General features: G+C 40.0%; 1 protein-coding gene across 23 annotated transcripts in view; it reads left to right on the forward strand.

Moving 5' to 3' along the window:
* The window catches only part of MAST4 (microtubule associated serine/threonine kinase family member 4), a 556,148-nt gene that overhangs the window by 489,636 nt on the left and 48,628 nt on the right, over positions 1–17,884 (forward strand). For all 23 annotated transcript variants that reach the window (XM_053223443.1, XM_027040714.2, XM_053223445.1 and 20 more), the window contains 6 exons: positions 1,033–1,190; positions 3,184–3,259; positions 5,228–5,437; positions 9,793–9,894; positions 12,518–12,650; positions 16,142–16,209. In XM_053223443.1, the coding sequence (XP_053079418.1) occupies positions 1,033–1,190; positions 3,184–3,259; positions 5,228–5,437; positions 9,793–9,894; positions 12,518–12,650; positions 16,142–16,209 (747 nt within the window). The remainder of the gene's footprint in view (positions 1–1,032; positions 1,191–3,183; positions 3,260–5,227; positions 5,438–9,792; positions 9,895–12,517; positions 12,651–16,141; positions 16,210–17,884) is intronic.

A 17,884-nucleotide genomic window follows, 5' to 3' on the forward strand; every position in this document is an offset into this window, starting at 1 on the left:
TTGTGATGCTTCAGTGTTCATGAAGTGTATTATTAACCTAATGACAGGTTTAAAAAAAAACCTGCTAGAACTGAGATTTCAAATGAGTGTTACCTTTACAAATATGCTTATTCTAATCATGGTTCTGTTGCTCAAAAACTTCTCCATTTTGTTTTGTTTTGTTTTGTTTTGTTTTGCTTTGCTTTGTTTTGAGAAGTGCTTGTAGAGTTTACCTCTCAGGAAAAACAAAAAGAAAAGTCTGTTTGCTTTAGAGTTAAAATTCTCATATTGATTAAAAACTGTTCTTTAGCTATTCACTTTTTCTACATTACGTTGTCCTCATAACTATTGAGTGACGTTCTTCAAAAAGCAAATCTATATGCAAGGGACTAAACTCACCACTACTGAAGCTACTTTAAAATGTTTGTTTTGTAACAAACAAAAAAACGTGTCAGCCAGAGAAAAAAGGGCAGAGAAATCTGATTTTTAAAACAATGACATTGGTGAGAAAAATACATTCTTCATCTCTTCCCCTTTTTACGCAGGGCACATATTGATGTGTCAGAGGGCAGCATGCTTTGTAAAGGAAGGTCTCTCATTACTTTATTTGTGATCACACATCCTAACATTCATTTTATGTTACTCACCTGAAAGTCACAGAGTTTGACTGTGAGTAGCGGTAGGAGCGAGGTACCATACTCAGTTGAGAACTAATCTGTCATTGCATGCGCCCAGGTTCTCTGGTTGTCACTTTGTTACGGTGGCTTTGAGTGGATCCTGCCCATTTTCAGAGCCTGAGTTTCCTACAAGAGAGGAAGCTATCTTCTGGGAAATGGTCTTATAAACAGCTGAGAGATGAAATATAGAAGGCATTTTGACCTCTCAGAGAAAGCAACAAGGGTACACATTTAGACACTAATTATTATAGTTCTAACATGAAAAGGCAATAGTGTGAAATGGTGATGTCCCTCCCCTAGGTTCCCTGCTTTGCTCGCAGATTCACTCGTCTTTCTTTCTGAGGTGGTCTCCTAACCTCACTGTGGTTTCTCGTAGTCCTCCTCTTCCTCCCAGGAGAAGCTGCATCAGTTACCATACCAACCAACGCCAGATGAATTGCACTTCCTGTCAAAACATTTTTGTACTACTGAAAGCATTGCCACGGAAAACAGATGCAGGAACACCCCCATGCGCCCCCGTTCCCGAAGTCTGAGGTGTGTGGACCTGATTAAAAAATGTTACTTAACTGGATTATCTGTTTTTAACCATTTCTAGGGAAGCCTTTGGGTGGTCCCATTCATCTCGGTGTTAACTGATTTGTGAACTTCTCTAAATAGAGAGTGATTTTCCCATCTCTACGTGATGTTGTTAATTACCACTGAAAGGCATCTTACTGTTTTTCTTTCAATTTCTCTCAATTTGCTAATTGCTATAGTAGCAGTAATCATGATGGACCAAAGGGACCTCCTATAAAGCCTTCTTGCCATTGGAAATTCCAAGACAATCTAATTGTGGTGTAGGAGCACTTAATGCTCTTATTTTAGGAGAGTTAAGCTTGGCTAAAAAGGAAGGACAGCAAAAATAGAAGGATTTTCGTTCAGATTCCACATTATAAAAGTTCACCCCTATTTTTCATTTTTTCTTCGCATCGTGAGTTTTACTTTTTTCCAGGAACATGAATGCATTGTTAGGAGTTTGTCTCCCTTGAATTTTGACATTTGGTATCTCTTACAGTTTTGTTTTTTAGGAAGCAGACTCTAAAACAGATTTGTGTTCAGGATGCTTAGTAGGGAGTGCTCAGGATTTATACTTGTAGAAAGAAGGCAGGCAAGCAAAATGGGGCAGAGGCAAATGAAGCCGTCACACAGCTGACTCCACAGGGGACTCCGGGGATGGCATGACCTGTCAGAGTTGTGCTTCTGGGCCAAGTGGCCTTTTTTTTTTTTTTTTAATCCCTACCTCAGTCCCTGGGTGCAGCACCCTGGCAAGGACGTGGCTTGGATGGGGTGGCTGCGTCTGAGGCCATCTTTGAAGGGATTGATGGCTGGAGGCTTCTACAGTCCCAGCAGCCGGGTGACAGGTCCTTCTCTGCTGGACGCTCAAGGCAGTTTGTCTCCATGATGTGATATCTTGACGCTAGAGTCGGAATACTTTCCTGTTTAAGATTTTATTATGAAAATAGTTTGTCAGGTGTTCAGTTGAACATCTGAGTTTCCTGAGGAGGGTTTTCCCCTTTGTATTTTTTTCAAAGTAAGCTCTACACCCACCATGGGGTTCTAATTCAAAACCCTAAAACCAAGAGTCCTATGCTTTATTGACCAAGCCAGCCAGGTACCCTCCCCCCGCTTTGTAGTTTTTTTATTTAGCATCATAAACTGATAGTAAATGTAGCCACACTGAATAATTTGGGAATGAGTTATTATTTTGAGTTAGGGAATAAAAGACCAATTTTACGAATTCATTTAAAGGCGTTGTATTTTACCACATGGGTGCCCATTTTATGGTTTTATGAAAGGAGCTCCTTGGGTATCTGGTGCAAGCTATGTTCTCCCTGGAATGTAAATACTCGCACTGACGTTGCACGACTGTATACCACGAGGAACAAACACAAACTGCTGTTGAAATAATGAAAGCGCACAACAGTTCTCTGCCTCTCTTTCATATTGTCCAAAGTGCTTACCTCAGCATCCCAAATAGGTATTTGCTAGGCCAGAAAATGGATTTCAGTGTCGACACCTGTGCCACAGAAGACTCTGAGACCTTTTCAGTGGTACATGGCAGAGCTCAGGTGTACAATAAAAGTGTGAAATTACCCTGTTCGTTGTGTCCTAGATGTTGCTGTTCGTAATGATCCTATTTTGTTTTATATTGCAATTCATTAATTGGTTTCCAGAACGACACAAATGCATCCTACATACAGAATATAAGCTCAATTTAAGAACGTTTCTGAACTAGTTTTGCATCGTAGCTGTAATTATTTTGTGGCATTCCATTTCTTAGGCTTCCTTTCTGAAATCCTCTCCAGGGTGTCACCATGTGTGGGTATGTATGTACGTACTAATGACTGATTTTGTAGTTTATCGCCTAATATACTTCTCTTACAAAGGTTGTATAGTCCTTTTGATCCAACCAATTGTTTATAAATAAAAAGCTTATTTTCATTTCATGCTGAGGCAAGTTTAAAAGGGTAATTTGCTTTGCTTGCAGCCCCGGACGTTCTCCCGCCTGCTGTGACCATGAAATAATTATGATGAACCATGTCTACAAAGAAAGGTTCCCAAAGGTAATGAATTGAATCGAAGATGCCTAGCATCAACGAACAGGCAACCTGGGTGTAGCATGTGTAAGGTGGTTTTGTTACGGGAAGCAATGGTCCAGTCTAGTAGTAACGAGCTGGGCGTGTGTAAAACAGCACCATACCTTCTGAAAAAGGTAAAATCACTCAACATTTTTAAAAAATGGCTGAGGACTAGCCATGTTTGCTGTGTGCTGAGCTGCCTCTAAAATGAATCCTGCTGCTTGTCCCACCCACTGGGTGGGCCTGATGAGGCACCCCAGGGAGAATGAGCCTCTAGACCCTCATGTTCCCTCTGCCCTAATCTGGGCCCTGTTGCTGAATCCTCAGGCAGCAACTGTTTTACTTCATTAGAAACCTATAGAGTAGTATGTGGTAACTGTCTTTTGTTTTGTTTGTTTGTTTTTGAGAGAGAGAGAGAGAGAGAGAGAGAGAGAGAGAGAGAATATTCCAAGCAGGCTCCACGCTGTCAGCCCAGAGCTCTTGTAGGGCTTGAGCCCACGAACCGTGGGATCATGACCTGAGCCAAAATTGAGTCGGACGTTTAACTGACTGAGCCATGGAGGTGCCCCAACCTCATTTTTCTTTTCTGGGACTTCCTATCTCTTGAGCAAGTTGATGTCTTCCCCTATTAATTTAGAAGGGAGGGTACAGTTGCAGTGTTCCCCCCTGGGCTTGCAAAAGGAATTCGAATTGAGCCAGGGAGGACTTGTCGAAGAGTTGTTGCCAGACGTCCTGGCTGCAAAAGCCTGCTGTTTGATAGTTCCTGTCACCTAGTATCCACGGCCTTTGCACTAGTATTCCTGCACATTTGGGAGAAGACTGTCTTTCCATTGTGTTCCTGTTCCTCCCCCACTACTTGTGTAGCCCCAGGCAAGAAAACGAAAGGAAATCTCTGGTTTCATAAATCAGTAGCAAACTGCTTATTATTTGCAATGAACCCGACATTGATGTCGTTGATTAAAGCTGTCTTAGCTATTAATTACATGTCACTTGTTCACCGGGGAAATAGGTCCTGACTCACGTAGTTAATGCTAGTTAGGATTTTAGAAGGGGAGCAGGAGGCCAAGAGAAACCCCCGCCCCCTCATAGACAATATAAGCAAAGGATACTGATTAGGCAGTAGGGCATCACAGAATGAAATGAAAGTTGGAAAGGGAATTTTCTATTTATCCTACCTAGGGAATCTCCTTGGCTTTTTACATGTGATACAGCTTTTTGAGAGAAGGATAAGGATAATATAAGATGCTTGTTCCTGGTACATTATAACCTATTGAACAAAACAACTCTTGCCTATCCTGTGGAATTCTAGCAGTAGTCTGAGTTTTGAATAGGTAAAACATAACCTGATATTTTTGAGCATCCATCTGAAAGAAATAGCCCAAGATCTAAAACGAAAGCATGACAATTCACGGTATTGTTTGACTTGCAGAAGCCTTTATAGACCATCTTATATTTGATAGGACAGAAAAAATAATTATCACCCTAGGGTAGTCAGTTTCCCTTGTATACCTCAAATCTTTCTTCCATGTGATGAGGCTGCTGTTGCTGCTTTAAAAAAAAAATAGATTTCTTTTTTCACAACAGTTTTAGGATCACATCAGAATTGAACAGAAAGTACCAAGAATTCCTCTATACTCTGATGCCCCCCCAACCCCCTCACCGACATTCACACCCTCCTCCCTTCAGCATCCCTCACCAGTTAAGAGTCGATGAACCTGCAGTGACACATCGTCATCACCCAGAGTCCATAGTTAACATTAAGGTTCACTCCCGGTGGTGCGTATTATGTGGGTTTTGACAAGTATGTAATGATGTTATGTATATACACCAGTAGTTTCTAGAAACTAACAATTTGTGGAGGTGTCTGGAGATGCTCACTAAACGTGATGATTGAATTGTCCACTTGTGTGTTTTGTCGTCTTACATCTGTGTGTGCGTGTCTTCTCTAAATAGGCCACGGCTCAGATGGAAGAACGTCTGAAGGAAATAATCACCAGCTACTCTCCTGACCACGTTCTTCCTCTAGCAGATGGAGTGCTCAGTTTCACTCACCATCAGATTATTGAACTGGCTCGAGATTGCTTGGATAAATCCCGCCAGGGTCTCATCACCTCACGATACTTCCTTGAATTACAACACAAATTAGATAAATTGCTGCAAGAGGTATGAACCACCATATAAAGTTTTCGGATTTGTTTTGCTTTTCCCTTGAAAAAAGAAAAATTTCATGAGTGCATTTGCTTACACATTGTAACCATGAGATAGAGTTCATATTCCAGGGAAGCAAAGAAGAAAAAACTGATTGCTACTTGCTATAAATTGATTCTCGTCATCATTTATAGTAGTAATAGAAAGTTAATGTAATAACCTTTACAGGAACCTTGGGACCCAACAATCTATGGCTCTGGGATAAGTGGATTGTAAGGGATTTTCAGGCAGTGATTTTCTCCCCACCCCCACCCATAAAGTTATAAATTGCCTGAGTGCATGTGCGTTATTTGATGATGCTATCTAGTTCTAATATCTGGAAAAGCTAAATGGAAAATTGCTGGCTCCTTCCAGGCCATGTGTCCTATTAATTAACCTGCACATGGTATTGGGTAGTAAATGGCAACTTAAATTCTCATTAGTGTCAGTTCCTCTTCTAACAAAATATCCAATTTCCAAAAGACAGATAAACACAGGTACCTGTCTAGGTCTAATACTTGAATGCGTAGCTCCTGATAACACCCAGGGCAGGAAGGAATGTGTATGGTAGAATGGAATTAATGCGGATACTGCTCTTGTGACTGAAATTGATCAGCCACAGCCTACAAGTAAAACCTATTTCGTCTCTATATTTAGATATATTGTATTTCTCTACCCCATAGGGCATAAGTTATGCCCATGTCAGCAAAAACCATAGATTGTTTTTCTAAGCATGAATATGTAAATAATTGCATGGAACTGGAAGAAAATATTAGCATCCTAGTTTTCTAGAAATTCATCTGTATTTGCCCCTACTGAATTGAGTTCTGGCAAGATGAGAAGATGCCTCTCTGACTAGAAGTCACTATTTTTCTTTCCCATCCAGACATCCCAACAGAGTTTTCTGTACTCTGTGCCCATTTCTCATATTTCACCCTATTGTAGTTCATTAAGGCAGTGTTTCTCAGAGTGTTTTAGGGGGCTGAATACCTTGTTTTTGTTTTTCATTGTTAATTTCCAATTTGTCTTGCACTAATTCTCCAATGAATTAAAATGAAAATAAATTTATAGGAACATGCATTTGGGTGTGCAAGAAATGTTAAAAATGTAAGAGCTGCTAAATGCTTGCACTCAATTATTGTACCCATGTCATCACAGATTGGTAATAGCTCAGGGACCAGTCCCAGCAGAGGTGTCTGTGTGAGCAGGGATTTTGTCTGTTTTGTTCATCTAGTGTGGTGTCTAGCATATAGAAGAACTCTTGAATGAATGGCTTCTGACCTCCCCTCATTTAACTCACTGAAGTCCACTGTCCTCTTTACTATCTTGTCCTCTGGACATTTTACTGGAACAGTTCTCTTTTACTGGAATATTATTATATTCAGCAATATTAATATCTTCCTTTTCTCTCTTCGTAACACCCCTCCTTTTCAATTCTTCTTCTGTTGTTGTTGTTTATTTATTTTGAGAGAGAGTAAGGAAGGAGCACAGGGAGGGTGAGGGAATCCCAAGCAGGCTCCATACTGTCAGCACAGAGACCGACATGGGGCTCGAACCCACAAACCATGAGATCATCACCTCAGGTTTCACCTGACCTGAAATCAAAAGTCAGAAGCTCAACATACCGAGCCACCCAAGAGCCCCAAGATATTTTTAGTGCTTGTGTTTTTTCTCTGCTTCTTCCAAGAGCTCTTCCTCTAACTTGTGTTTTCTGAAAGTTAGTTTTCCCATCATCTGATTTGTGGCCCACTGCTCCTCCCTCTGTTCTGGTGGTCTTGTTGGCTCTCTTAAAGACCGATGTACTCTAATAGCTTCCTGTTTGTATCTCCGACCAGCAGCTCTTAGCTTTCAGATTCATGTGTCTGCCTGGCTAATGAGTATCTTTCCACGTGGACAGTTCACTGAGACCGTAGTCCTGACTCCCAAATTCATAATTCTCTGTGGCTGTAAGAACATTTATCTAATAACATTCCTCACTGGCTCCTTTCTGCCTATAAGTAAAAACCCTAAGATGGCACATTGACCCTAGTGCAGTTTCATGCTCTGTTTTGGGTTTTCAAAGAGGGCTCTTTGAAGAACATGGATCACATCCCAATCGTCTTCCACCCCCTGGTGCCTAGCACTGTGGCTGATACTTGCTTCCTCAGTAACTATGGAAGGAAGGGAAGGAGGGAAGGAGAAAGAAGATATGTATATATGCATGTCAAATGCTTGATTCATTACAATTTATTGTCAAATAATTCACTTCTGCTGTTCCTTTTAATCAAACAGCTCCCCCCAAAAAGGCTAGGAATGCAATGCATATTACTTGCTATGAGAATATCTTGAAAATGATATTTGTTAAATGGTGCGTTTTGAAACAGAAGAGGCAGATAAGAGAGTAACTCTGTAGTCAGTCTCTGTGAGATGCTCCTTCCTTAATTCCACGGTTCTGTCCCAGGATGTTACCATAATTACTAGTTTAGTCCTGTGTTTTTCTTTCCTTCAGAGGCTTTCCCTGAAAGGGATAGAATCAATATCCAAAGCTGTTTACGTTGAAATCCTGCCACCCCCTTCCCCCCCCCCCCGACACACACACACATTTAATTTTGTTTCTGTCTAATAGACCTGGCAGATTGTTTCATGGCAATTACAAAAAGAAAATTTTGGGTTTCAAAAATCATCTGAATATGCCATATAGCATAATATAATTGTTGATATTTAGAGAAATTTGTCTTTTGAGCAGAGAAACGTGTTTACTTGTGGTATGAAGAGCATTGTTGGGTTGTCTTATTTATCTTCACGGATAAACATTTTCTTCAGTCCTTGTGTGAAAATTAAAACTATCTTCAGAATGACATTGACAGTGTCCTTCCAGAGTTTGGAGCTAAAGAGTCACAGGGAAGCTTGTGCCTTTCAGATGGAGTCCTTATTGTGGGAATTTCCTTTACCTTCCACAGGATGCAATTGTTGTTAGTTCCCAGCTGTGACTTTGTGTGCCTGGTATCTCCTGGCCGCTTTCCCCATTGTCAGTCTTTTGTAGACCCAGGCAAGGTCCCCCTGTGGCTTTGAGCAGGTTGATTTAACTGATGGCTTTTTAAAGTCCTGAGGTCTAGGTCTGTTCCAGATGAAATGCTTGATGTCTCCATTTGTTTTCTCACTTAGGTGTATTTAGCCAAAGAAAATAATATCCATAGGAAACTATAACCTACTTTCAAATATGGGTCTTAGTATTTTTTGTAGCGGCCAATACTTAAAATATAAACACAGGGTACCCATTAGTGTTGGTGCTTGCTCTTGGCAGCCTGGAAACTTTCTTCTCATGCTGTGTGATTTTGTTTGGTGTTGTCTTAACAGAATTCCTCCCTCCCCAATAATGTTAGTATATAAAATATTATTTGAGTTAATACAACCCATTGTATGTTCTGGTTTTGGTTATAGCTGATAATTCTTAGAAGTAAGAAGTAGGAATGAACTGATTATTTTTAGTTTAAAAAAATTTTTTTAATGTTTATTCTTGAGAGAGAGAGCACGAGTGAGCGCGAGTGGGGGGGGGGTGGGTGGGCAGAGAGAGAGGGAGACGCAGAATCCAAAGCAGGCTCCAGGCTCTGAGCTGTCAGCACAGAGTCTGACGTGGGGCTCGAACTCGTCAACCACAAGATCATGACCTGAGCTGAAGTCAGATGCAATGAACTGAGCCACCCAGGCACACGATAACATAAAATTTAAAAAGATTTAAAGTCAAATTTTACTGACTTGAGTGCCTAGGTATAATTTATTCAATATGCGAAATCAAATTGGTGTGAATATATCCACGTATAAACGTTATCTCCCTCACATTTGAAATCAGCAGTGCACACTTCTTACAGGTCGTAAAATAACAAATTTGTAGGCTAATCATGGTGCACGTGTAAAATATATTTCATGACTGTGTTAAATGTCCAGGATAACAAAAGCAGCCCTTCACTGTGTTAGCCATTTCATAGCTAACGTTGCTATATCTGGTAAATCAAGGTCCCTTATCAGCCTCACACTCCACTTGTATCATGTACTTAATGCATCATAATCTCTTAATCTCTCCATCATTCATGGTTCACATTAGGAGTTTTAACATTTGATTTTTAACACCGAATAGGTCAAAGTTATGCAATTGAAATTTAGCTAATAGAGCTATTTTGTAGGTAAAGAATTTTAACGGTGTCCATTTATGAAGAGATAATGTCCGCTTATCTGTCTGTGAAAGGTATTTTCTAAATCACTTAATTTTCAGAGATTTGTAATTATCTAATTAGCATGCTTTGCTGATTTCCTTTTCCACTGAATAGAGCAACTCTGTATCATCTTTCTTGTAGGCTCATGATCGTTCAGAAAGTGGAGAATTGGCATTTATTAAACAACTGGTTCGAAAGATCCTAATTGTTATTGCCCGCCCAGCTCGATTATTAGAGTGTCTGGTAAGTTGCCCCTAGATGTGACTCCATTATTTACTGTTAACTGTGGGAAAGCAGTGACCATCAGAAACTTTCAGTTTCTTTGGCTTCAAAGACCAGAGTTAAATGGAAAGAGTCAGCAGGAACTACAACTTGTGAATGTTTATGAGGACATCCTGATGTGATTTTTGTTTTCTGGTTTTAAGTCAGAGTTCTAGGATTTGTGCTGTATTCAGTGATAATCACATCACATTCTGGTCAAACGTGAAAGATAATCATGAACTAATGTGCTTGTTAACCTTAGCATAGATACTAGGTGACAGTTAATTTAAAACACTTTGAGCCTTACTTTTTTGGTGTTGGCAAGATGCAGAGAAAGGGACACCAGCAATATGATATATAATAATCTATAGTTATTATCATCTGTTCTTAAAATGCGGCATGTTAGAAATAAATGCTAGGCAGCAACCAGCTTGGGCAAGTACCCCAGCGTCTCATACAGACCTCAAGAAGTGAGGCTTTCAGAGATTAGTTCATTTTGTCAATCATTTTCCTATTTAAAAATTTTTGTTTTATGTACTCTGGTTGAAATTTCAGTCCACACTGTGAACACACATGAAGCTTTGAGCCTGAGAATAGTTTTAAGGGGCTTAGCACTGTATCAACACTCACTTTTAAGTTCTGCTAGTCACTAAAGTATTTGCAACACTTCAGAAATATTTGTACCCCGTGCAGTACAGCTTTGCGGTATTACACATGCACACATATACGTATAGGGTGGGATTGCTAGGGTTTTGCCCTTATTTTGATTAAAATTCATAGCTTTTTTGTAATAGTGGAATGTTCACTGCCCCCTAAAAAATATACCAGTGCATTGAGAGTCACAGGAGAAGGGAAATCTTGAGGAGACAGGGCGGGGCATGGTGGAGTAGGTCTTTCCATCAGTGGCCAGGACCCTTAGAACCACAGAATCAAAAGCACCATTTGGCTTTGTCTCTGGAAGGATAAAGGGGGAAAAAATACTCTCAATGCTTCTGGGAGGAGAACTGTGTGACTGGCAAATGCCAGCAAAAGGAAGTCTGATTTTGTACTGCGTCTCCCATTGTGCTTTTTGAATTATGCACCACATGCGTGGACTTCCTGCATTTGCTTCATTTGAGGGAAAATACCACTTAGCATTCTAACCTGTTTCTCTGGACAACAGCAGATACGCGAATAGACAATCTTGCCTTAAAAGAGGAAGTGAATTTTTTCAGTCATCGCTCCACACCAGAAGAGAAAAAGTAAAAGTATAGCCTCTCAAAGATAGAAACGAGTGAGCTCAGAAGTAGAATTGAAAATGTTGCTGTTTTCAACACTATTTGAAGCTCTGTTGAAACTGGAGCTTTAGAGTTTTAGGGAACATTCCCCAACCACTGGTCTTATACCTACTGTTTCAGGCTTGTGCTGTGTATCATTGTAGGTTTACAGAAAGGGCACTGAGTGTATATGCTCCTTTGGCTTTACTCTCTTTACAGCGAGCTTTCTTTATACATAATCTTTAGAAACCCTTGAGTAATTCAGGTGAAATGCTGATATTCTAAAGTTGCCTATTTGGGGCATTAATCAAAATGGGTAACATCCTGGGGGAATAACATTTAGGAAATACAACTGAAAGTAGCAACTGTCATTTAAATCCGTAAACATAATTGTTTACGACACATAAACCCATGGCATCCATCTAGAGTGATGGAATCCTAAAGATTTTTATTACATCCTAGAAGTAACAGCCAAAGGGAGTAAAAGACGTGAGTAAAATGTGCTACCAAATTTTTAAAATAGGCACTGGTAATCGAAAACATTAATTTCATATTTTTCTTTCTTCATCTTCACATTATGGGAATATTAACTTTAGGATATACTGATGAAATGGTAATATTGAGATTTAAAAAAATATTTTTGGATACCTCTATACTAATGGAGTTTCCTGTAAAACGTTTGAGAATATATATTCTAGCATTACTCCTTTTGTGGCTGTTTATGGAGAAGGAGAAACTGAATCTTCTGGATGAGATTTCTGGATTTTATCTTATTTTATTTATTTTACTTTTTTAATTTTACTTTTTTAATTTATTTATTTTGAGAGACAAAGAGAGCAAGAGGGGGAGGAGCAGAGAGAGAAGAGAGAGAATTCCATGCAGGCTCTGTGATGTTAGCGCAGAGCCCGATGCAGGGCTTGACCTTATGAACCTTGAAATCATGATCTGAGCTAAAATCAAGAGTTGAATGCTCAGCCCACTGAGCCACCCAGGCGCCCCCTGGATTTTAAAGTTTTACTCAAAAAGCATAATTAAAATGTTAGACTTGTTCATTTTCAATGAGATAGATTTCTTAAATGGAGCATATACAGAACCTCCAAAGTTACATTACGAGGAACTTGGAAGTGGTCATTCTGTGAGTTACCAAGGACTTAAATGTACTGCCTCAGAATATGAAAGGCTTCAAATACAAGGTGAGAATTATATACTTTTTAAAATGATTTGCTTCCTTTCTGCACAAACCACAGCCATGTATATCCAGCAAATGTTACTGTGAAAGGAATTGATGCATTAAAACCTCAGAGAATTTTGGCTCAAGTTAGTTTCCATCTGTGTTTGTCTTCTGCTAGGAATTTGATCCTGAAGAATTTTACTACCTGTTGGAAGCAGCCGAAGGCCATGCCAAAGAAGGACAGGGTATTAAAACTGACATTCCCAGGTACATCATTAGCCAGCTGGGGCTCAATAAGGATCCTTTGGAAGGTGAGTCCCTCGGTTGGGCTGGCCTTTTTCTTGCCTACGCTCTGTGACTTCATACAGGAACTTAGCAGCTCTTTACTTTTGCCACAAGAAAAGGTGAACATGACATATTTTGTGTTGTACCTGCAGTATAGGGATAGGCCTTGAAATCCTAGAGGCCTGTCAGCCTGACAATGCCAGAGTGTCCTGAAAGGGTTTCGGTTTCAGCTTTCTCTGTTTTTTCTCCAGCAAAGCTCCGTTGGGTTCTCCTCAAGTGCACTTGTACTTTTGAAGATGTTGCTAAAGAAATTAATTGTAATTAAATTAAAAGTGACATTTAAAGGAATTGGGGAGTAATGCAACTGATGATAGATATAGATCGGGCGCAGTGTTGGTAGATCTGTTTTTGCATGTAACAAAAAAAATTACGAAAAAAATGATAATATACAGGAATGTCCGTCGGGGGGAAATGTTTTTTAAAGTGTATGAAAGCATTTCTGGTCGGTTCAGATGAAAAAAGACATCTGATGTTATTAAATACACACAAGACTAAGCACCCTGTTAGCGGTTCTTTAAAAAATCTAATACTGGTAAATGACCCCCCCCCCCCCCCGCCGCCCCAGCCCCCTACCTTTTCCTACTCGTTACTGTCGGGGTGGTCATTTAAAACACTTGAGTTACATACTGCCTAAAAAGAGTCAAAAATAATCATAGGCTCCTCTATTCAAAATTGTCTTCCTGGTTCATTAAGTTGAATTTGCAAACAGTGTTTATCTTGCTAAATTGTTTGTAATGATGGTGACTGTTGGCACAGATATTTTCCCATCTAAAGCCAGGGAACCTGCTGCTCTCTGCCCTGCTCTCCTATTTCCCCTGCTTTGTTTGCTCTTACGGCCATCCGATCTTTGCTTCCAGTGAAATGATGCATGCATTACTGGGAGATAATGCCAGATAAATTTATACTGTACTGAAAGCAATACCACAACAGATTCATCACTTATCAGAGACTGGTGGCTGCTTTTCTGAAAAGTTCCCTGGGGAGAGATTTTTCCCCATGGCTTTTAAATTACCATCTTCACCTTTTTGAATCATGAGTCTTCAGAAATGGTTTAAATCAATGAAATAAAAAGGGCAGATGTTTAATGGTATTTAGATGAGTTTTAAAAATCTCTTCAGGCATTACAAAATGATGCCTTAGCTTCCTGCTTCAAAAGCTGACTCTTGGTTCCATTCCATTACTACCCACTGCTTGCAAATAATATGTATTTCTCAGATAATAGTTATTTAGCAGAAATCCTATTTAAAACAGAACCATCTTTTAATTTGTTTTTTTATGAAAATAATTGGAGTGGGGAGGCTGTCAAAGTATATTATAGTGACTGTTCACGCCGGTAGAGTTAAGGTTGTTTCAGCCCTTGAATTGTAGAGCGAGTGAGAACTTCACACTTTTCTTACCTGGAGGGAAATAACACTGTAGGCTGAACTTCGGTAGGTGAATAATCTGAGGCCCATTTGTGTACCTTTATAGAGACTCTAAATAAATTTTACTAGTGATCTTGGACCAGTTTTATGTTTAGTAATGCAAATTTATCACTGGGAGTTGTGTTTTTAACTCTTGACACTTTGTTTTCTTGATTCAGATCTGAGGATCATTTTTAATCGATTTAATATCACTTAGCCTGCTGTTATTACAAAATCTGGTCTCCATTTGTTTCCCTTCTTGTCAGCATCTGCACTAACAGCCCTCCAGCCTGACCTTTGAAAGTCTGGAGTGAGGGTGTGGAGTGGGAATGTCTCGGTCTGCACCCCGGGACCAGCCCTGCAGGCTGTGACCTTGACCATGCAGTTGATGGGCCTCTTTGTGCCTCAGTGTTCTTTCCCTAAGACCAGGGTAGTGGTACCTATTCATAGAGATGTTTTTAGGATTATGTGAGTTATTTCTCTACCCAGGATACAGTAATGCTTAATAAATGTTAGCTACTATTGCCTTTTTATTCAAACAATATTCAAGTCAGTCTCTTCCTTGAGAATCCCTCCAACTGAACACATTTTGGTTCACCTACCAGTCCAACAATCTAAGGTCCTAGTCAGAAAGGATGTTGACATCACTGGAATGACACCAAGGAAGCACGTAGTTAGTACTGAGCTCATTTTCAGTCTTGAATTTCGGCTACTGGTAGACCAGGAAAGTTAGTGACAGTCTTCACTTACTGTAGATTCTGGAGTTTGTTAATTTTTATCTGGAGACAACACTCCATTGTTGTTTTGCTTCCTATCTTTTATGTGTAATCTCTCCCAAAAAGGATGATTATAATTATAAGAATATGAATACATGGAATGAGAGCCTAAGGACTCCTTTTAGATGCATACAAAAATAGGTAACTAAAAACTATAACTTATGTATAAGTTATTATATATATATATATGTATATAACTTAGCATACACATTCAATTTTGAAAAATTAGAAAATGCAAATTACCTGTGGTCTTACCACTCAGGGATAACTACCTATCAAAGTTTTGGAGGGAATTCCTTCATGTTTTTTGGGTTTTTTTTAACTAAACATTTTTAGTGTAGAAATTAAAATGAACATAAAATGAATTTGGTTTCTTCATTTACTTAGGTAGACCCAGAGATGTGTTCCATTGTGGATTGAGCGGTTAAATGCCTGTGTCTTTTTGTTTGTTTCTGTTTTTCTTTTTTGTTTTTGTGTCTTTTAAGCAGACCACCAAGGTGTTACTTTGTCAAGCATGTGGCATCCAGCCCATGCTGGATTGTAATAAATAACAGTCAGTATTCAGTGAACACTTAATTTTTGTTAGTCAACATGTTAAGAGCCTTACACGAATATCCTATATCGTACTTATAAGAAACTAGTAAAAGATGAATACATTGTTCCCATCTTACAGAGGAAGAGCCTGAGGTTAAAAGGTCCCTAGTAAGTGCTGACTGTGGTGACCCAAGCCTTCTCATCGTCAAGCGTCTCTTAACAACTGTTACTTCCTTTGTGACAAATTGCAAATTCTTAGTGTACCAGGAAGGGGATATTGCTCAGTGGATGTGAAAGAAATGGAGCAAGGAATGCTCAGCCACAAGTTGAGAATCATCTCTGAGCTGTGGTCAGTGTATCTTTGATGCCTTTCAGAGCCTGGGAAGACTTGCCTGTCTTGAGAATCCTATCATAAGAATAATCATTGACACACACACCTGCCCCAACCCCACCCCATGGTGATTGTGTCGACTACTGAATCCTGCTAGCTGAAGCAGAAGCCCAGCTCTCAAGTACCCGTGTCTAGGTGTTCTTAAGAAGTAGGGTTCTATAGAAGGGCATATAATGAACAATTTCAAAAACAGCAGCTGGTGGCTCTTACCATTTTGATTAAGATTTTCCCATGGGTATATTGAAGTAAAGAGTAAATTGTTTTTAATATCAAAGATATTACTTCTTATCTTGTTATAATTGTTGTATTTTTCTTAATCTTTGCTTTTTTGTTTTGTTTTGTTTTTAATTTAGAAATGGCTCAGTTGGGAAACTATGACAGTGGGACAGCAGAAACACCAGAAACAGATGAATCAGTGAGTGTAAGTGTCTTTCTTGATGAAATATGTTGGTTTTTCTGTTTATCAACATCTGGAGATTCGGAGTGTGTTAATTACTTTGTCTCTTCGCTAAGCATGTATTGTGCTTCTATGTGCAAGGCAGTAAGCATATAATTTTAGTCCTTTTTTTCAAAGAGAAAAAAATTAATAAAAAGAAATCATGCACGAAAAAAGAAAAATGCTAAACTTGAATATAAGATCAATGATGAAAAAGGGCCATGTGCTACTAAACATACAGAAATTGACCTTAGTCTTGCCAGTCCAATAAGATCTCCCAAGGAAATGGCCCAGGAGATGTGGCATGAGAAGTTGCTAGGATAAGAAGGGGCAGAGGGAACCTTCAGGCCCAGAGAACATCCTGGGCAAAAACTGTGCCACAAGGGAGCAGAGTGCATCTGAGAGCAAGGGCAAGGAGACCACAAAGATTGGAGAGCTTGGGTAAAAACCTGACATACAGGTCCTTGTTGCTCATCTTTGTCAAATCTTTTCTTTCAAGGAACAGTGGGAAGCAGTTGAACTTTGGAGGAAATGGGTGTGTTTGTGGGGTGGAGACAAGTAGGCAGGAGGATGACCCAATCAGAGTCATGGCTTCCAGTCTTCTGACTACAGTCCAGACAGTAGATGGGGTGAGGGGAACACACAGGGGTGACCACGGGGAAGCCACTCAGGAGACTATGCAGTGGCACAGGTGACAGTTTCAGGATGCCGTCATCCTGGGAACCAGCCTGGAGGGAGTTGGGGGTGGTCAAAAAAGAGAGGTAGCTGTATTGCCTGGGGGCTAAGAACCCAGGCTCTGGAGTAACATTGCTTGGATTTGAAAGCTGGCCGTACCTCTTGCTAGCTGTGGGAATCTCTGTGCCTAGTTTCCTCTTCTGTAAAAAAAAAAAAGATAAAAGATTAAATGAGATAGTTTGTGTTAGATGGTTAGGTCAGCGCACTACTATGCTAAATAAATGATAGTTGGCAGGTGTTTTGTTTGTTTTTTGAGAGAGACAGAAAGTGCGTTTGAGCTGGGGACAGGGGCAGAGAGAGGGAGGGAGAGAGAAAGGGAATCTTAAGCAGGGAGCCCTACTTGGGGCTCAGTCTCGCAAGTGTGAGATGAAATCACCATTTAAAAGCTCAACCATTTAAGCCACTCAGGGGTCCCAATAGTTATTTTTGTTAATTCTATCATATGTATTACAATTCTGAATGTGTTTAGATTTAATTTTTTTTTGGGGGGGACAGTCACGAAGAGCCATCAAACTGGCAACTCTATATATGGTGTGGAATTTTGGGGCACTCAGAGGGATAGTTTTGGGTGGGGTTCTGAATGACATAGGAATCATCCGTGGGCATGAATGAGGTCACCTGGGTGCGGAAGAGTTAATGAGACAGGTGGGCTTTGAACAAACCAAAGCTTGGGGACCCATCAGAGTGGAATAGTGGAGCAAGTGCATGGTCCTTGTCCCGAATTACATTTTCTGTGATGGGGTGTTAACAGTGATGACTGGACCTAAGACTTGTGCCAAAGGCCAAGGGGAAATAGAGGACAGAAACAGTCGTTGGGTTGAGCAACTAAAGTAGCCCAGAGGCCAGGGTGTTGGGTAAGTTACCTGTGGGACATGGAAGTCATCCAGGATGGTGAGAGAACTCGACCGGAGAGGAAGATGGAAAG

This window comes from Acinonyx jubatus, chromosome A1, assembly GCF_027475565.1.
Source record: "Acinonyx jubatus isolate Ajub_Pintada_27869175 chromosome A1, VMU_Ajub_asm_v1.0, whole genome shotgun sequence".
In the NCBI taxonomy this organism is placed as follows: domain Eukaryota; kingdom Metazoa; phylum Chordata; class Mammalia; order Carnivora; family Felidae; genus Acinonyx; species Acinonyx jubatus.